This window comes from Jaculus jaculus, chromosome 3 (genome assembly GCF_020740685.1).
Source record: "Jaculus jaculus isolate mJacJac1 chromosome 3, mJacJac1.mat.Y.cur, whole genome shotgun sequence".
Lineage (NCBI taxonomy): Eukaryota > Metazoa > Chordata > Mammalia > Rodentia > Dipodidae > Jaculus > Jaculus jaculus.
Genome location: NC_059104.1, coordinates 171,661,171 through 171,682,573, shown reverse-complemented (window position 1 = coordinate 171,682,573; position 21,403 = coordinate 171,661,171). Strand labels below are relative to the sequence as shown.

The 21,403-nt window shown below is 40.2% G+C and overlaps 2 protein-coding genes across 2 annotated transcripts; both read left to right on the top strand.

Annotated features, from left to right (window-relative positions):
• The first annotated feature begins 31 nt into the window (after window positions 1-31).
• On the top strand, window positions 32-18,426 carry LOC101600883 (olfactory receptor 51E2). Its single transcript, XM_004650969.2, has 2 exons — window positions 32-74; window positions 17,414-18,426. The coding sequence occupies exon 2, from the start codon at window positions 17,464-17,466 to the stop codon at window positions 18,424-18,426; it is 963 nt and encodes a 320-aa protein (XP_004651026.1). The 5' UTR covers window positions 32-74; window positions 17,414-17,463.
• LOC101601183 (olfactory receptor 51F2-like) lies at window positions 6,305-7,249 on the top strand. The gene has a single exon (XM_004650970.1). It carries the CDS (start codon window positions 6,305-6,307, stop codon window positions 7,247-7,249), a length of 945 nt encoding a protein of 314 aa, XP_004651027.1.
• Window positions 18,427-21,403: the final 2,977 nt, after the last annotated feature.

Sequence of the window (21,403 nt, the reverse complement as noted above, 5' to 3'; positions counted from 1 at the left end):
CTCCTGGCATCTGAAGCCTCCTACAACCTCCCGAGTTAGCCTGAGAGGAGCTGCGTAACTCCTGTATGGGCTCTGTAAGTAAAACTGTGTGTGTGTGAAAATGCGTGAACGAGCTCTGGGTTCTTATGGAATTTCATCAGGATGTGCAGAATTAGACAAGCTAGTGGGGCGGGGGCTGAAGAGGGTGGGAGCATTTGAACTACTTTTTCCCAGGAAAGCTACACAACTTGGGTGTTTTGTTCTGCCTGGCAGGCATTGGGTAACCTGTTCTTAGTCAACTGACTCAATCTGATCAACGAATCTCATGTATAAATCCAATTATTTTACTAAAAATACAAATTTACAGCCAAATTTAGCAGGGCACACCTATAATTCCACTATTTGGGAGGTAGAGGCAAGAGATCAAGAGTTCAAGGTCATTCTCCCTCAACTACAAGCCCAGCCATATCAAAAATAAATAGATAAATAAAGCCTTGTTTGAAATAATATAAATTAAAACATACCAATTTTGAACACCTTCTGCATGCCTAAGCTATACTAAGTACAGTTCATATCAAATCTTGTAGATGAGAATATTGAATTAAAGGAATCTGTGAGATATTTTTGATAGTATAAACAGTGAAATTAAAAAGAACTGGTTTCATAATCCGGGCGCTGACATTCGCCAACTATGTGTGATGCTGGACATATTTCATGTTTGCTCTGCTACGTTATTTATCATAAAAGTAAGAATAATGTGACTCTACTAACACCTGTCACATGCTGTTATAATAAGAATTAAAATATAGAGCATTAATAAAGCACTTAGCGCAATACCTCTTGCAGATTGAGTGTCTGACAGATGCCATCTATCACTGTGATTGCTTTTTATTGCTGCATACAGCCTTCAGATTCGTGTTTGCTCATGTTTCCAAGCCCGGTCAGTCACACACCATAGATTGTCAATAATGGCTTGGAAAATATTGATGATGACATATGCCCTCAATCAGCAGCTGAAGACAGGCACAGGCAACACCTACTAACCTACTAACACCTACTAACACCCCACTGGAAAAAGGGCTTTGCCTTGTCTTTAAAAAAATACAGAGGGCTGGAGAGATGGCTTAGCGGTTAAGCGCTCGCCTGTGAAGCCTATGGACCCCGATTCGAGGCTCGGTTCCCCAGGTCCCACGTTAGCCAGATGCACAAGGGGCACACGCGTCTGGAGTTCATTTGCAGTGGCTGGAAGCCCTGGCGCGCCCATTCTCTCTCTCCATCTGTCTTTCTCTCTGTGTCTGTCACTCTCAAATAAATAAATAAAAAATGAACAAAAATATTTTAAAAAAAATACAGAGTAATTCAGATAAATTGAGTACCTCCAAATTTAGTGTCCCATTATTCTCTCATATAAGCAGGCACATTTTCAATGATAAAATACAAATTCAAGTACTTACTGGCAGCCCAGAAGCAGTTTGCCTACTACCACCTCCTGTGGCTCCATATTTGATATTTCAGAAGTAGAACCAATAAAAAAAATCATGAAGATAGGTATGGAATGGGGGGAGAGGGTGCGTGAAGTCTGTGTGGATGATCACTGGAGCTTGGTGTGATTGGCTGATGAAGGAAACGAGTGAGGAAAAGTCAGGTGTGGAGTGGGAGCAAGGAATGAGTTGTCTGACCCACATTGAGTATCTGAGGGACCCTCAGAGGTAGGCATTTTATTCATCTTCTATTATCAGCTGAAGCAGAGAAGTTTGGCTTGTTCTCCAAACTTCTGCTGGGATTTCTCTAAACCGCAGATTTGACCACCTTGCTGTTTCTGTTTCACTGTTGCCTGCATGGTTAAGCCATCTGCCATCCTGCTAAGTGCTGAAGCAGACGGCTCGGGAGGTGCCATCGTTACCTTGCAGCCTTGTGTGCCACCCTCATACAAGTGCTGTCTAAAGTGTCACAATAGCTGGGGCATCCCAAGCAGAGGACATGAAAAGCAAGCAGCCAGAGAGAGGGCCTTCTACAAGGCCACAAGTTGTAAGTTAGAGAGCAACATTGGTACTGGGAAGAAATCGACACACAGTAGCTATCACTGAAGCTACTGGAGGAAAAAGTATCAAGGAAGAGGTAGTAAAATTTGAAATGGGGGAGAGGAAAGCAAACTTTTATAACTGATTCTTTGGAAAATCATTATTAATGATATCAGTTATAGGATTTTCTGAGGACAAAAAAAATAAATAAATAAATCCTATTTGTTACCAATAATGAAAGTAGAATAAACAAAAGCAAACTGTTTTTCAAAGGTTTGCTTTTTTCTTTTGTCATTATAAAAAGTACAGCAGGAAAGTGAAAGAGAAACAAGGTCTATGAAATGTCCTTTATCATCCAAGCACTGAGGCCAATAATGACAGCTGTCAATATGTCCTAGGTAAAGTGAATGTGTTGAATATGTCTACATTGAAGTGTGGAAAGCTTTCATTATTGAGTAACGGGAAAACATGAGTGTTGCAGACTGCAGAAAAGGAACCAACAGTGCCCAACAAAATACTAAAGAAGGAAAGGAATTTGTTGGAGTTAAATTAGAAGAAATGGAAAAATGATTTGTTTACTTATTCAGAAAATATTTGGAAAAGCCTGGATCCTGATACTCTGCAACTAAAGCCTAAATTCATAATCCTTCCAAGAAATTCAGGGATTTTTATGACCTGTCTGCTAATTTTCCAGCTTCAAGTCCCACATCACCCAGCCTTTGAACTAAGGACCCATTATGTGATTTTGCTTGTAGCTATCTTTCATTCATATCATTGCTCATATTAAATATGTCAAAAACGTCCTTAATCCTGTTTATTCACCCTTGTAAACTCACACCTACCCAACAAGATGTCAGTGACAATTTGTCCATCTTATCGAGCTTTGTTGGACTTAATTCCTCTTGACACAGACACATTCATGTTCACAGAAACTCAGTATCTGACGGCCTGTACTTTCTCTATCCTATCTCTTAAACATAGATTATCTTTGTGCCCTCTACAAGTAATATTTACTTCTTTTTCTAACCCTCTGATTTACACTGTGCTTATAATGTGTCTGATATGCAATCCATGTTCAAAAGTCATCAATTTTCATAGTTAGTAAGTCACTAGAGTTATTAAGGAGAATGTTTCTGGGCTTTTGGATATGGGATCTGCAGACCCTGACAACTTCTCTGGTTTCCTTAGGCACAAAGCCACTATTTCTCTTGCTTTAAGCCTTAGGAGCTAGCACATCAAACTCTGTGAGTGTCCAGTATGTATTTTCTATTGAACTGAACTGTTTTTAGAGGATGTTCAATAGCTCAAGCTGTTAATGACTATGAAAAGAAATGTGCAATCCTCTCCCTAGGCCTGGCATTGGTGAATGGAAAGAACAAGTGATGAATGACTTGCCTGGAGAGGAAAAGATCTGAGTTCTCTTCTTCCGGGACAGGTACAGATCAGGCCAAACTATATTATATGGCTTGGTTTGCGACCTCTCTACAAGAAAAGGGAGGAATAAATTACCAATGGCAATAGGCCATAAATAAAATGAATTATTGAGAAGGAACCCATCCATTAGAAGTTAGAATAGAAGAGAAATTATTCAAGTTTAATAGTTTAATTTCTTTAAAAGCCATCTCAAAAATTTCCTAAAACTCAATGGCAAAAATGGAAACTCAGTCACTGCATGAGAAGTAAATGCCATGCTTCCCAGAATTAACAGGCACACAAGTCACTCTTTTGCATTCCATAATAGTTTTTATTATTTATTATTACACGCCAGCTAAATTTATTGAAAATCAGTACTGATCTATCTCTCTCATTTAATTGGAGACACTTTAAGGGAAGATTTTGCATTATACATTAGCTTCTCACATAGTGCTATGCCAATGGTAGTTCCTCAATAAACATCCCTGAGAGTGAAAGAGATTGTCAAAAGAAGCTGTTAAAAAGAAATTTTGCTCAACTGTCTTATGTGTGGCACTGGGGAGTCTTGGAGGTCTTCATGATATCTTGGATAGTACACAGAAATATTTTCCTGCTTTTCCTGTAAAGCCTTCACTAAATTCTACAACCTACTGAATGTTTACTTTCTGATAATTCACTTCTTCCTTTGTGCTCTATTTGATATTTTAAAATTTTTTTTCTTTATCTTTATTTATTTATTTGAGAGTGACAGGCAGAGAGAAGGAGGCAGAGAGAGAGAGAGAGAGAGAATGGGCACGCCAGGGCTTCCAGCCACTGCAAATGAACCCCAGACACATGCGCCCCCTTATGCATCTGGTTAAAATGGGTCCTGAGGAATTGAGCCTTGAACCAGGGTCCTTAGGCTTCATAGGCAAGCACTTAACCACTAAGCCATCTCTCCAGCCCTCTATTTGATATTTTAAATTTCTGGTTTAGTTTCTAAAATTACTTGTGTGTATCTATGATTTACAATGCAGTGTTTCCATGAATGCATAGATTCTAGGACTATCAAATCCAGCTAATTAGTATATCTATACTCTCAAAATTTTATGACTCTTGTGTGGTGACAACAGTTAAAATATGCTCCTACAGCTCTTTGAGTTACATTTTGCATTACTATTGACTATTGATTATTTTCATTATAACATCTGATTATACATTTGTGATATTAACTTCATCACTGCTCAAAGGACATTCATTACTGTAAACATCAGAATCTAATCAACTCAAATAACTTCTTTTTTCCAATAATTTTCTGATAATTACAATTAATTTTTCCCAATTTCTTTTAAATAAAGTTGCCTTAGATAATCCTTTAGATGGGCGAACTTTTATGGGTAAATGTGTGTGGTCTGTGAACATTAGGATTTTCTCCATTCCTATTGCTGCTTATACTTCCTGTCTACCTATTAGTACCTTCTTTTCCACTGAAGAACCTGTCCTAAAACTAGCCCTCCACAGCAACAACCCTAATGTCTGCTTTTTGCTCAGACCCCCATTTCCAATACATGTATACCCATACTCCTAGTCTGCAATTTTCTACTCAATAAAATAAAAAAAGAAACGTACCTTTAATTGGGAGGCAAAGGTAGTAAAATCATCCTGAATTCAAGGCCACCCTGAGACTACATAGTAAATTCCAGGTCAGCCCAGGCCAGAGTGAGACCCTACCTCACAAAACCAAAAACAAAAAGAAAAAAAAATGTGATATTGGGCTGGAGAGTTGGCTTAGCGGTTAAGCACTTGCCTGTGAAGCCTAAGGACCCCGGTTTGAGGCTCGGTTCCCCAGGTCCCATGTTAGCCAGATGCACAAGGGGGTGCACGCGTCTGGAGTTCGTTTGCAGAGGCTGGAAGCCCTGGCGTGCCCATTCTCTCTCTTTCCCTCTATCTGTCTTTCTCTCTGTGTCTGTCACTCTCAAATAAATAAATAAATAAATAATATTTTTAAAAATGTGATATTTTCAATAAAATACATCCTCCCTTCCAAAGGAAGACAGTAATATTTCATTAAGTATCTACTAAGAAGTACCTTTCACAAATTGGGGATAAAAATCAATTTTGGAAGGCCAGATGTGGAGGCTCACGCCTTTAATCCCAGCACTCAGGAGGCAGAGGTAGGAGGATGTCATGAGTTAGAGGCCACCCTGAGACTCCATAGTGAACTCCAGGTCAGCCTGAGCTAGAGTGAGACCCTACATTGAAAAACCAAAAAAAGGGCTGGAGAGATGGCTTAGCGGTTAAGCGCTTGCCTGTGAAGCCTAAGGACCCCGGTTCGAGGCTCGGTTCCCCAGGTCCCACGTTAGCCAGATGCACAAGGGGGCGCACGCGTTTGGAGTTCGTTTGCAGAGGCTGGAAGCCCTGGCGCGCCCATTCTCTCTCTCTCCCTCTATCTGTCTTTCTCTCTGTGTCTGTCGCTCTCAAATAAATAAATAAATAAATAATTTAAAAAAGAAAAAAAAATCAATTTTGGAGAACTCATCTTTAAGCAAATTGAAATCAGAGACATAGTTGAATAGCACATTGCATCAGGTCAAAGTCAAAGACAGTACCTTGTGGCATCTGTAACATCTACAGTGAGAAGATTGAACAAAATGTCACATGGTATAAACATATCTAACAGCAAACCTTCTCAGAAAAGAAAACTTGTGGGCTAACACAATTTTTTTAAAAGAAATACCACTACAGTAGTTAAGATCTTATGAATTTGACTCGATTTAAGTGATCCATTCATATTCTCGTATACCATATAGATATTCATTTTGGTCAATATTATTGAATAAATTATTTTTAATAAGAAGAATGCACAAAATGTGGAGTTTTATTTCAGGCTTATTCTATATTTTGACTCCATCATGTCAACTTTCCAGAATATCACAAGTTCTCCCATCATTTTCCTGCTCACTGGTGTTCCTGGGCTGGAAGCCTTCCACACCTGGATCTCCATTCCCTTCTGCTTTCTCTATGCAGTGGCCCTCTCGGGAAACAGCCTGATCCTATTCACCATTACCTCCCAGCCCAGCCTCCACGAACCCATGTATTACTTCCTCTCCATGCTGTCCACCACTGACCTGGGGCTGTCCATCTCCACTCTAGTCACCATGTTGGGGATATTCTGGTTCAATGCCAGAGAGATCAGCTTCAATGCCTGCTTGTCACAGATGTTCTTTATTAAACTCTTCACTGTCATGGAATCCTCAGTGCTGCTGGCTATGGCATTTGATCGCTATGTGGCCATCTCAAACCCCCTTAGGTATGCCACTATTTTAACTGACTCCAGAATAGCTTGGATTGGAGTGGCAATTGTTATCAGGGGAACCCTAATGCTAACACCAATGGTTTCACTTCTTCAAAGACTATCCTTCTGCCGCAGTCACGTGCTCCACCATTCCTACTGCTACCACCCTGATGTCATGAAGCTCTCGTGCACAGACACCAGGATCAACAGTGCGGTTGGGCTGACCGCCATGATCTCTACTGTGGGCGTGGACTCAGTCCTCATTCTCCTTTCCTATGCTCTGATTGTTAGGACTGTCCTCAGCATCGCTTCCCGAGAAGAGAGGAAGAAAGCCTTCAGCACGTGCATCTCCCACATTGGGGCTGTGGCTATATTCTATATTCCATTGATCAGTCTGTCCTTTGTTCACAGATTTGGAAAACGAGCTCCACCCTATGTCCATACCATGATTGCTAACACCTACCTGACGGTCCCTCCTGTCATGAACCCCATCATCTACAGTGTGAAGACCAAGCAGATACGTAAAGCTGTGATAAAAATCCTCCATCCTAAGGAAATATAGCATTATAGAATTCTAGAGCTAGATGATCCTTTCAAGATGGTCTGCTTCATGTTATCAATTAAAGCCAGAATACATGCAAAATGTCAGCTGCTTTAACCCCTCTGTTTTAAAGATGAGGAGACGAGATATACAAATAGATAGGGTGAATGGTGTGTACATCCTTAAGTCTAGATTTTTCTCCTCATCTCCACTGTTGGTTCCAAACTGGTATTTCTTGCTATCTCTACCAATAGCCTAATTAGTACCTCATCTGCTGTGTCACATTTATAATTGCATTCAAATTGCATACCATGTCTCTAGTTTGTGAAAAGTCAGGTAGTATTGTCTAATTACAATAATAATGTATAGTTAATTGTTTCCTCTAACAGATGATAGACCTAGGAATATTCTGTAAGAGCTAGCATCCAAACAATCAGACCCAAACAATATTGCACCATGCATGCTTCTATTGCTAATAAGAAAGGGTGGCATAAAATGTTGAGAAGCTTGCTTAAACAATTGCTAAGTGGTAAAATATAGTCATATAACCCTGCCCTATGACCCCCCACACACACCTAACCTGCTAGCAAATATATATATATATATATATATATATATATGTTATAATATATATAACATATATATGTTCATATAACTTGTCCTAGATGGCATAAAGCATTAAAAATATGAATAAAATTATTAAAAAACAAACTCTGTTCTCTAGAAATTTCTTAACCTAGGAAATTTTTTAACTTGGGAAAGAAAAATCTTCAAACTCCCTAAATAAATCTTACCTGACGATCTTCTTGACTCAAGGACATTCCAGGATTTCTTCCAACCCTCCGTCAACTTTCTAAACCACAAGGAGCTTACAATAATTATGAATTACATATGAATTGTAATTGGTGTCATTTTCTTTAAGACCTTCTAATTTGTGGCATATGTTTTTTTGTAGCACCCACCTTAGTTCAAAAAGTTTATTAACTGTTACCTTTTATATTTCTATTAATGTTCAAGTTTGGAAAGCCCATATTTCAATGGCATATTGATATCAGTCAGTTAAATTGTACCCTATAGTTGATTCAGGAAAAAAAAAAGAAATAGAAAACACCATTCATAGCTATATGGTACTATAGTCCTGGATACTTGTTAATGATTATGTCTAAGTCCTCAGCATATTTGACAAGAAGAGTTAAAGTCTTAATTATTGTCAACTTCGATTCCATATATTAGAATTTTCCAGAACTTTGTTCTCAGGATTCTTTTTTTTCTCTATCATGCTTCTACTTCTGATCATGTCTTCTAACATGACCTTACATGTCATGCTAAAAAATCCCAAATTATTATTCATAGTCCACGCATCCTACCCACACTCATTCACAGGCTTCCCTAACTCAGAAACTGTGCTTTTCAAACTTCCAAGACAATGGATTTGGAGTTGATCCTGACACCTTGCTGTCACTCTTATACAACATCTAGGAACTTGTCAGCAAATCCACAATCCATCCATTTACAGCCTCTCCACTGCCACCGCCGTGACCCCAGACATCAACGTGGGCCTGAAGTCATTCGTGTATAGCCTTCTAGAGAATGTCCCTTCATGTATGTGTGTTTGTAGTCTATTTTCCATCAGCAATTAGAGTGGTGATTTTCATGCATGAAGCAGATCTTATCACCTTCTATCCAGCATCCTCTTGTGGGTGCCTCCAGTGACTGTTGGAACTTGTTTAGGGATCTATATATGTGATCCGATTCTCCTTAGATATCTCAGCTCCATCTTCTACTCTCCCCTGGTTAACTCTTATAAAATATTTTAAATAGTAGAATAATATCAAAATAGTAAGCATAGCAATAATACTTTTTCTGCATTTCCTGCTGTATTCATCCTCATCCTTACCTGCTTTGTTTTAGATTCCTGGCACCATCAACACCTAAACTATTACATACGTGTGAGCATTATTAAATTTCCCCCATTATAAAATAAGGCTTTTTTAAGGTAAGGAATCTATTTCTGTCTGAGTGTGCTGTCTCTATTTACTTCTAAAGAGTCACTCCTTCTCTATTCAATGCTTCGAGCCAGATGAATAGCTAACATTTTTTGTTTGTTTGTTTTTCAAGTTAGGGTTTCACTCTAGCCCAGGCTGACCTGGAACTCACTATGTAGTCTCAGGATGGCCTGGAACTCATGGTGATCCGCTTACCTCTGCCTCCCAAGTGCTGGGATTAAAGGTGTGTGTCCCCATGCCCAGCATATTTTCTCAGTCTTCAGTGCTCTCTGTTACCTCATAGCCTTGGCACAAGTTGTGACCCTCCACTTATAGCAGTGACTTCTCCTTCCTCTAACTCAAGGTAACTCCTATGGAGATGTTTCCTGGACCCTCAGGCTGCCTTGTCCTGCCCAGGTGCTACTGTTTACCTTGCGCTGCTTTCTCACTATGGCCATCTTCAGACTTGTGACTTTTCTCCCCACAACACACTTTAGCCCACTTCTCAGGACCAGGAGCCATGTCTTATAGACTGTTGTTCTCACATTTCTAGTTCCTAGTCACATTTCTTGGTGGTTTAATTTTGTCTGGATTTTGAAATTAAACCTCAGTAAGCTGTTCAAAGTGGCATCAAACTTGCAGTTCTCCCACATCAACCAGAGTATCTGGGATTACAGTTGTATTTAATCATGCCCAGTTCCATAGGATCTTTTAATCTTAGTTGAATAAGTGAATAAACATATGACATCTTAAGTGATACATAAGGTGGACTGGAGAGATGTCTCAGTGGTTAAGGGTCTTGTCTGTAAGGCCTAATGACCCAGGTTTGATTCCCCAGTAGCCATGTGAAGCCACATGCACAAAGTGGTGCATGTATCTGAAGTTCTTTTGCAGGAGCTAAAGGCCCTGGCCACCTATTCTCTCTCTGTCTAACTCTCTTCTCTATGTCTCCCTCTGCTTGCAAGTAAATATTTTTAAAAGATGCATAAGATTTTAGGTAGAAAACAAGAAAATACCAATGTTCTCTAATATCAGAGAATGATTAGTCTGAGATATATATTCACGAATTTCCACATTTTTAAAGATACTGTGAAGTAGCTATATGAAAACTTTACTGTAGTTCTCTTGGCATAGAATTACTTCACTATAAACCTGTGCATCCTTACTTCTTTCTTTTTATGGCATAAAACTTACCTTATTTATTTACCAATAAATGTAGCTAAAAACAAAAATGTGAGGGGCACTTTCCAAAGGGGACTTATTATCAATAAGCTATCAAAAATTATTTTATTCCTTTACCTAACCCCATGAATCACACTCTTTACACACCCCTAACCTATAATGAAGCAAAACCCAAACTCCAAAGGAGCTGCAAGAAGGGCCAAGAAGGAATGATGAGAAAACTCAACTGATTATAGGCTTACACACAAGATGTTCTTGTCTCTTTATTCCTATATACCACACAAAGTGTGGCATGTAGAAAGCAAAGAGAGAAGGAATAGGCATGGGATGCAGAAAAAAAAAGAGGGAAATGCATGTGAAAATGGGAATTAGAAGAAATTTCAATCTCAAGAACCTGAGGTTCACATTTTCATACCATCTTAGAGCTTTTTCTCAACCTTTACTCCCACACAGTAACCTGAGGACAGCCATAATATCGAACAACACTGGAAACATCTACATTTCCATAATTAAAAGTAGGTAATCGAGACACTGGGAATGAGTAAGGTTCAAACAAATGTCCCACCCTGAACAAGGAAGGAGGTTCTCCAAAATGAGTCAGAGATTTTCTAGAAACCACAGCAGTATCAGCAGTCGCATGACTGCACTTGTAGATACCACAACAGAAACAATAGAATTTTTCACAGATGCTGAGAAAGAAAACTGCACAAGATTAGTTAAATAATAAGATGCAAGAGATAAGGAAAATATCCATCTTAAGGTTCCATCTTTCAAAACGAAACTCATGCCGGGCATGGTGGAGCACGTCTTTAATCCCAGCACTCAGGAGGCAAAGGTAGGAGGATCTCCATAAGTTCGAGGCCACCCTGAGACTACATAGTGAAGTCCAGGTCAGCCTGGGCTTGAGTGAGACCCTACCTCAAAAAAAAAAAAAAAAAAAAAGAAAAAAGAAACTCATAATCACATATAATTTTATGTCTCTGAAATGCATCTTTGCAACAGCTTCTAGAAATGCAATCTAAAGCCTGTGTGGTTACATTGTCCCTGCTAAGAACCGCTCATTCTCTCCTCAGCTCTAACAGGATGAAGTCCTTCTGTCCCCAGCCTATCACTAGCTCACATGTGTCTGCCTCTCAGCCTTCTCTTTCCTTTGTATGTTGTGTTTACGGTCTAGTAACAATGCTCTGCTGACAATCCTCCCACAGAGAACACTTTTTTTGTCATGATTTCTCTATACTCTTCTTGGACCCACCCCTTGATGAAATAAATGTCTGTGCTCAAATGCTCATAAGAATTACTTGGTTTCCTTCCATATTAATTCAGGATTGTGTACGTGTCTTTGAGCACCTTGATGCAATGACTAAATCATTTTAATTTCTGTAGCATCATGACGATCACAAGGCAGGACTTGTCTGAGGAGCATACTCAGGATGAGAGGCAGGGCAAGGAATAATATAAAAACTGCCCTCACAGATATGAAACAAGGCATACGGCAGAGGGCCTAGAGGTACCACTGCCTAGAGAATACGGTGCTTAAATCAGTTCTCAAAGGTTTGAAGCAAGAAGTCATTGAAAGAAAAAAATGAGAGAAAAATCAGAATGGACAATAACACATCTGTGGGGAAAAAAAAAAAAAAGCCCCAAAGAGAATCTAGAGAAGAGTAGTCTTTCAGAATTAAGAGTCTGACTATATCTGAGTCTATCTCTGCTCTGCTTAAAACTCTCCAACAGAAATGGCTTAGCGGTTAAGCGCTTGCCTGTGAAGCCTAAGGACCCCGGTTCGAGGCTCGGTTCCCCAGGTCCCACGTTAGCCAGATGCACAAGGGGGCGCACGCGTCTGGAGTTCGTTTGCAGAGGCTGGAAGCCCTGGCGCGCCCATTCTCTCTCTCTCTCCCTCTATCTGTCTTTCTCTCTGTATCTGTCACTCTCAAATAAATAAAAAATTAAAAAAAAATAAATAACGCTGGCATTTGCTAAGGCAGCCATTATAAAAAAAAAAAAAAAAAAAAAAAAAAACTCTCCAACAGATCCTCAGCTCATTCTGGGAACTGGTGAAAAGGCTTGTGTTGACTTATAGATGCTAGAAGGTTCTAAATGACCCAGGTCACAAAGCTTTCCTGGAATCCCTCTACTTCCCCTATTCTCTCTACCCAGGCACACTGGCTTCTTTATTCTACACCACTAGATACATTTGCTTTGTGAGAAAGTTGTCATTTCTGTCTCTTCTTCCTAAAACAGTTTTTTATCCCTCACTTCATCAGGCCTCTCCTCAAATATTTCAGTATGCACTTTAATCTAAAGTTTTCATACCCTCTCTCTGATATTTATATGTTCTTTCCTCATTTTCTCCCTTATAATATCCTAGCCTCTTATTTGGTTTATGTACTAATTTAATTTATTTTATTTTATGCCTCACTGATCATAGCCCTGTGATTGCCTTTTTCTACTTTGCTTATAACATTACAGGCCTTTGACAAATATTTGTTGAATGTGAATGAATAAATAGGATATGAAGTTCTCCAAACAACATTATCATTATGTGAGCTAAACCAAAGACCCTTCTTATCTGTCAATTACCTCTGACACAGATGCAATAGGGAGCGAATTCATAGCCTCAAGAGACTTTTTTTTAAACTGAGAAAGAAGTAGAGAAGAGTAAAAATCCATGAGTTCAAGGACCATAACTATCTTTCCTGCTGTGCCTAGCAGAGTGGCTAAGGAAGGAACACTAACTCTGGCTGGCTGTGAATATGAACTTGGAAGACTGGGAATACACTGTCAAAAACTTAGTATGTTTAACTGAGGGAATGGTAACAGAGACAGTGCCTCTTTGATGTTGTTCCCTAGCCAGGAATAGCGCATAGCCTGTGGGAACAGCACACATATGAACATGGAGACCTTATTTCTCGGTCTGCCATGTCCCTGGAGCCTCGGCTGATACTCCCACAGCATGCTCCCTGAGCTGTCTGAGGAGCATTATAAAAAAGCTATTCCATAAAGAGAGTGAGAGATTCCGCCTCTCTCCTTAAGTAGGTCTGTGTCATTCTCAGGTAAGTGCTCCCTGCCCCGGACTCTAGCATCCTGAGACTCCTATCCACCCTAAAGGACCTGGAAGGCCCCACAAAAATGTTTTGTTACATGACAGGGAAAAATTCCTTGTGTCCCACACATGGCTTCATGGACTGGGGAAATGCTCGGTGCCTCATCTGACAGTCCAAAAAGATGGGTAAAAATGAATACAGTAGTCACATCTAACACCAGAAAGAAGTGGAAGCTAGTCATTTTTAGCAGGAAGCTACAACGTGGGAGGAAGACATGAGATCTGCTGTGAGGTGAGAAAATGGCCCAAAAGATTTGTTACTTCACAATAGTAATGGAGAGACGGCTTGCTGATTAAGGCACTTGCCTACAGAGCCTAAGGACCCAGATTGAATTCACCAGTACCCACATAAACCAGATACATAAGGTGGCACATGCAGCTGCAGTCTGTTTGCAGCAACTAGAGGCTCTGGCGCATCCATTCTCTCTCTCCCTCTCTCTCCCTCCCCTCTCTCTCTCCCTCCCTCTCTCTTTCTCTCTCTCTCTCTCTCTCTCTCTCAGAAATTGTGGAATATTTGTATCTGATGGAGCTTCAATCAGATGTAAGTGGGTGGAACTGAAGATCATCATGTGGAACAAAATAAGCCAGACTCAGAAAGACAGCTATCTAGTTTTTTTCTCATATGCAAAATCTAGGTTTAAGTCTGTGCATGTGCCTATGTGCTTACACACATGCATGTGTATGTTCAAAGTAGAAAGGGGACTAGGAGAGGAGAGGAAAGAAAGGTAATGGAATATACGTGACATGAAAGATGAAGGAAGGACAATCTGGAGAAAGGAAGGAGACCAGCCAAAGGGGAGTAGGGAGTTTGAATAAGGATAAAATATAATTGCATAATATGTAAAACAAATGTGTCATGATCAAATCCTTGACTCTGTATGCTGTACATCAGTTTGGGTAAAAACATTAATCTCAATATTAACAATATTTTGTGTTCTAACCCAGGAGCATTGCACATCTTTCAATACCTTATATATTAAGTTCTTAATTTCCCTCGGTACAATTTGCAGATTCCAGTATACAAATTTTGTACTGGCTTTGTTAAACCCATTATTATGTTCAATGACATTATGAATGGCAGATTCTTTATTGTTTCATACACTGATATTATATGCTACAACCTTGCTCCCTTATTATTTCTTAGTGTCATGTTGCCTGAAAATAATAGTTAATTCCCCCCACACACACACACACACACAAAACAGTTTTGTGCTTCTATAAGTAGCAAAGTGGAAGAAGGGATCTCTGGGGAGTAGGAAGGTGTCAAGAAAGAGCCTGTCTCTGAGGAACAGAAGCCCTTGTATCTGTCAGCAGTTCAGAAGACCTTGAAATGTGAAAATGTCTTCATGTGCCTCTTGATGTCCCTTCAGCCTGCTTTTTTGTCATGGTGGGTCCCATTTCTCTTGGACACAATCGTCTAGTGACATAGCCTCTCTCCAGGGAGAGTTACTTAACTGTCCCATACTAAGCAGTGTGATTTGTTTGGATCTCTGGACCCCCTCCCACAAGCTATTTATGATGCACTTATAGATGGGTATAAGGATTAAAGATCGAAGCTATCCTGTATCCGGATTAAGAGTGTGATTATCTACTTTGGAAATTTGCTTTTCATGTTCTGATAGCTGCTATCAGAACTAGGAAATTGATATTTGGCAAGGAGAAGAAGCTATGACCTTTATCTGCACAAGTTCTGAGGATGGAGAAAATAGAGGTCAGAGATGTAGATTTTGAGCCCTTAATCTATTCATCCTTGCTTATCCAACATAGGAAGAATACAATTCAGGACTTTTAGTTCTCATTTTCTTATACTGTATTTTAATGCTGATAATCCCTAAATCCATTCCATTAAGGGTAAATTGAAGGGCAGCCCCAAGCTATACTTAGGAACTACGTTAGAAGTGAAGAATAATCCTGCAATGGATAAAAAGGTTAACCTGATACTCTATCAAAAAAGTCACCTGTAGAGTTTATTTCCAAGGGTGAGAATACCTGCTTCACATAGCCAAGCCAGCTCTTGGGGATAATTAGTTCTAAATATCAGGACATTAGGCAGCATAGCAGTGTCAGAACCCAGATGTTTGGGTAGGGTAAGGAGGGGTTAAAACAAAGCAGTACTTGGGAAAGAAAGAAAGCAAGGAAGGAAGGAGGGAATTGGAACAGAGGGGAGAGAGAAAAAGAGGAGAGAAGAAAGGGAAGGAAGAAGTAATGGAAAGAGAAAAGAAAGTTAAAAGATCAGATACATATGTGGTAATAGATGATAGATGATAGATAGATAGATAGATAGATAGATAGATAGATAGATAGATAGATAGATAGGCAGGCAATAGAACGAAAGACACGTCTCCCTGTATGTGAGTTTTTTGGCATAGATATCAAGAAAAGCTCTCAGAATATCATTATAAAGTCAATAATGCTTTGCCCAAAATCATGGCTGAACCCAAGCTCTCTCTGGAGGAAAGGAGAGTGGCCTTGGAGGTGACTTCTAGGTATGGAAGTACCCACTGTCCAAGAAGAAAGAAACTCGCTGTCATGGGGAACATGCCTAGCATCTCATCTAGGACCTGGTGGAGGCCCTGAGTCTGGCCAGCAGCTCCATCTGTAAAGAGGTTATCCAAGGGAACTAGTAAAAACTCATTTTATGACCCCAGATTACTCATTTTTCCCCTTATGAGACTGACTTTGAGCCTTTATTTTGGTATTTTTTCTTTCTATTTATTTTTTATTGCTGTTATGTTTCTCCTCCCCCTTGATAATCTCAGAACTGAGGACCTAGTATCCTGAATTTTTTTAATGCCTTATCCCTAGTGTTTTATACTTTTTATTAACTCCTTGTATAATCCTGCTCAAGTTTTAAGATTGGAAGAAGAATATTATCTTTTCTAAGAAGTCTCTGAGTGCACCTTCCTCTGTGCCATGCATTAAATGAGTTCCTTAAGCCAGCACTCACCTTGATAATATAGAAGTGAGTTGTTCATCTTCCACCCTAGGAAGCTAGGGAGAGGTCAGGGGAATGTTTCTCATATGTACAACATAGGGCATGCCAGGTCATAGAAGAAGTACTTCTGAATAAGTATGGGAACGAGAAAGATAGATAGGAGAATGAGAAAGGAAAGAAGCAAAGTGTAGAGAAAGAGAGGGGAAGAAGGGAGGGAGAAAGGCATCTTTATCTAAAAGGAGATTCAATCGTAGTTTTTTATGAAAAACTGTCCATCTGTATAGTAACCAGTCAGTGAAGTTACAAGGCAAGAGGAAAAGCTACATTTTGGAGTATTTCTCTTTCAAGGTTCTATATTGAAAGTTTTATGTTTTTGTTTATTTACAAGCAGAAAGACAGAGACAGAGAAAATGGGTGCACCAGGGCTTCTTGCCGCTGCAAACTCCAGGGGTAGGCACCACTTTGCGGATCTGGCTTTACATATATATACTGGGTAATTGGACCTGGGCTGACAGGCTTTGCAAGAAAGCACCTTTAACTGCTGAGATATCTCCCCAGACCCTTATAATGAACTTTTCTTTTTTTTTTTTTTTAAATTTTGATAGATACAGAGAGAAAGACAGATAGAGGGAGAGAGAGAGAATGGGCGCGCCAGGGCTTCCAACCTCTGCAAACGAACTCCAGATGCGTGCGCCCCCTTGTGCATCTGACTAACGTGGGACCTGGGGAACCGAGCCTTGAACCGGGGTCCTTAGGCTTCACAGGCAAGCGCTTAACCGCTAAGCCATCTCTCCAGCCCTATACTGAACTTTTCAATGGCCCTTGAGAGTAGTGATTGGCAGCTGAATTTGGAGCTGTCACATTCCTTCCTTTGGAACAGAGGGTCTTGTAGCTTGTGAAAGGAAATGGTAGGAAGGCAGAGCTAAGAGGAACTTGCTCCCCAGGTTTCCAGCGGACTCTAATTGTGCTCCATGTCCTAGCAGGCTGCCACTGTGACCTTGCCCTCTCCAGTCCTCCCTAGTTGGCACCAGCTATGAGCTCCTGCAACTCCACACATGCCACCTTTGTGCTGATTGGCATCCCGGGACTAGAAGCAGCCCATTTCTGGTTCGGCTTCCCCTTGCTTTCTATGTATGTGGTGGCACTATTTGGAAACTGCATCGTGGTCTTCATTGTGAGGACAGAGCGCAGCCTGCATGCGCCCATGTACCTCTTTCTCTGCATGCTGGCAGCCATTGACCTGGCCTTATCCACATCCACCATGCCCAAGATCCTGGCACTCTTCTGGTTTGACTCCCGGGAGATCACTTTTGATGCCTGCCTTGCCCAGATGTTCTTTATACACGCTCTCTCCGCCATTGAATCCACCATCCTGCTGGCTATGGCCTTTGACCGCTACGTGGCTATCTGCCACCCGCTGCGTCATGCTGCGGTACTCAACAACACAGTCACGGTGCAGATCGGCATGGCGGCCCTGATCCGTGGATCGCTCTTCTTTTTCCCTCTCCCATTGCTCATCAAGCGGCTGGCCTTCTGCCACTCCAATGTGCTGTCACACTCCTACTGCGTACACCAGGATGTGATGAAGTTGGCCTACGCAGACACATTGCCCAATGTCGTCTATGGTCTAACTGCCATACTGCTGGTCATGGGTGTGGATGTCATGTTCATATCCTTGTCCTATTTTCTGATTATACGAACAGTTCTGCAACTGCCTTCCAAGTCAGAGCGAGCCAAAGCCTTCGGGACCTGTGTGTCCCACATCGGTGTGGTCCTGGCTTTCTATGTGCCACTCATTGGCCTCTCGGTGGTACACCGCTTTGGTAACAGCCTGGATCCCATCGTGCATGTTCTCATGGGGGATGTCTACCTGCTGCTGCCTCCCGTCATCAATCCCATCATTTACGGGGCTAAGACCAAACAGATCAGAACTAGGGTCCTGGCTATGTTCAAGATCAGCCGCGACAAGGACGTCGAAGCTGGAGGAAACACGTGACCTTTAGTATCCCACTTCTCCGGTCCTAACTGGTCTGATGTAATCATTTCCTCACCCACAAGCCCATGAGTGCTTTTCCCTGGGTGTAATGGTGAACTAAAGAATGGTACATCTACTTCATGGACTATTGTGTGGAATAGTCCACATTAATAAAATGTATGGCTTCAAGACTCATACATAAAAGGAAATATGTTAAAATAAGTAAAACAATAAGTGTATGGTTGAAACTCATGTGAAAAAAATAGCCTATTTCTTGGATGAAAGATGTTCAAATTACTCCTGATGTTGCTGTTTTTTTGTTGTACAGGTAGTGTTTACCTGGCACCAACAGATTTTAAAATGTGGAAAGTAAAACTAACGATTTAGCCACTTCTTGCCACAATCCTCATTGTTGATTTATTATTCATTATCTGGAAACTTATCCAAACTCTAGATAAAAATGCTTATGAATATATCTTGTATGCTTACAATGTTCCAGGCTTTATAAATGTTTTTCAGACTTCTAGTGATCTTTCCCACTTTACAGGGTAGTAACCATTTTTGCTCCCTTTACATATGATATAAATGAAGCTTTCATTGCCAAGGTGACTTGCTGGTGTGTACTGTGCCAAGATTTAAAATTGAATTTGATAATTGAATACACATACTTTACTACCTACCATCTTATATGGCTTCCTGTTTGACATCTGTCATTGTTTGCCCTGCCTGTACAATCCCTGACTGTCTCCCTGCTGGGTTCTACCAAGTATAGCTTCATATTTGAACTAGACACAGATTAGCTTGCTCTTCATGGTGGAATACTCTACTTTCCAGATCAAAGAAGGATGTTTTTGTCTGCTTATCCTTCTGTTTCTGTGATTATGCCTTCTTTATATTGTGTCATGTATCTGTCAAATATTTTGAATATATAGCACATGATATTGTTTGCATCTTAGGTATAAGATAAAAAATGTATCTTAAATTTGGTAATGCTATGTCTATTGTTTGTATTTATAAAATCCTATAAACTAATGTTTGGAGAGATGAAACATTCCCCAGTCTACTTCCTATCAATGCAAAAACCTGGCAGGTATGGCTTGAATAACTAACTATAAAAGACATTGAATGATCTTATTTGTGATGGAATATTCCCATTGTGTAGTGAAAAGCTGCAATGAGAAGCTCGAACATGAATATAAATAATTGGGCCTATGACGGCAGCTTGGTGGGTTCAGAGTTTCACTGTAGAATGATAAAAGAATTCTGGAAAGGGGAGTGGTGACAGTTAAAGAAAATTATGAGCATTCTTGATTCCACAGAACTGTACATTAAATGCTGAAAATGGTAAGACTTATTTCATGTATATCTAAATAAAAAAATAAAATAATAAAAAATAAAAAAATAAAAATCACCAAAATAGTGTAAAATATTTCATTGTCAATTTTGTATTAATGGTGTATCAAAATTATCTTACTTTGGATATATTGCGTTGGAGAAAATATATTATTAAGGTTTTTTTTAATAGCTCCAAAACAATAATATTTAATCCAAAGTAACAAGATATTGCTAGAAGGACTGCTAAGGTCATAATAGATCCATGATTTTATAGCCTTTAGATCCCATCATGAGGGATCACAGCTTCACACACAACTGGTGACAACAAGTTTTTCTGTCATTGTATACCTTTGGAAAAGTCACATGCTTTCTTAGCTCCTTTTTGCTACTATAATCTTATAATAAGCTTCACTTTTGAGGCAAAAATATAGAAAACAATCAAAGTGAACTTTTTAGATCCTTCTGTGACTATCAGGTGGTAAATTAGCAAGGTCTTTCTGATCAGAGTAATAAAATGGTGATCATATATATGAGACAGAAATATACGACCATATAATGGTTGATATTATATTCAAGCCTGACTGAGTCATGGCCTCCAAATATTTCAACATTTTCTAGGTGCTTCCATGGTGCAAGAATTTTTGTATCTGTTTATTTATTTGCAGGAAGGGGGAGGTAAGAAGGGGAAAGAAAGAGAAGAAGGGAGGGAGAGGGAAATGGGTGCTCCAGAGCCTCCTGCCACTGCAAACAAACTCCAGATACATTGCCACTTTATGCATCTAGCTTTGTGCAGGTACTGGGGAAGTGAACTCAGGTCATCAGGCTTGGCAAGCAAGTGCTTTTAACCACTGAGCCATCTCTCCAGCCCAAATCAATAGACTTTGAATAAAGCGGACTGCCCTCTGCCATGTGGCTGGGTTGGCCCAATCCACTGAGGGCAGAACAGAACAAAGTCTGTCCTCCCCGGGGCAGGAAGGAATGCAGCATTAGAGACAGCCTAAGGAGCTAAATCGTGATGCTGACTTTTTCTTGGACTTCCCATCCAACACTCCAACTTTCAGATTTTGAAGTTATCCGCCTCTAAATAAGCCAGTGCCCTAACATAAATTTTCCTCCATCTCTATTTCTGTCTGTCTATATATCTATCCATCTATCCCATTAATTCAGTTTCTGAAGATTTCTGACTCACAGAGATGCCAAAGGAGAGAAAGGAACCCACGAAAAATGTTACCATGCAAAACATAGCAGAAATTAGCTGTACTATGCCAGGCCAATCATGAATAGGAGACACAGTTTCCTTAAACTCAAATTTTTGTAATGGCAGTTTCTGCAGTTCATGTGTTACCAGCCTGGCTAACTGCACGCACTCCCATGTTCTAAAAATACAACCCCTGAACAGCATTAGCTGAAACTATTCTATGAATAACCCTAGAACCCCCAAACTCTATGAATACACTGCCCTCTCCCCTTTTGAAACACAAACATCGCATGGTCTCTCTCATCTGTGCTTCCTAACCTGGATCAGCCCGAGTCGCTGACACACCTGAACAGCATCCCAAGGCTTGGACAATACGGAGGGGAGGGCTTGGGGGAAGGGGAAAGATGGGGGGACACAAAACTGAGCCTAAATGAACTGGTACCATAGAGACCTATATCCTGGAAG

What these genes read in the sequence shown, in the direction of transcription:
- LOC101601183 (XM_004650970.1), top strand. Translation starts at nt 6,305, where the DNA reads ATGTCAACTTTCCAGAATATCACAAGTTCTCCCATCATTTTCCTGCTC.
- LOC101600883 (XM_004650969.2), top strand. Translation starts at nt 17,464, where the DNA reads ATGAGCTCCTGCAACTCCACACATGCCACCTTTGTGCTGATTGGCATC.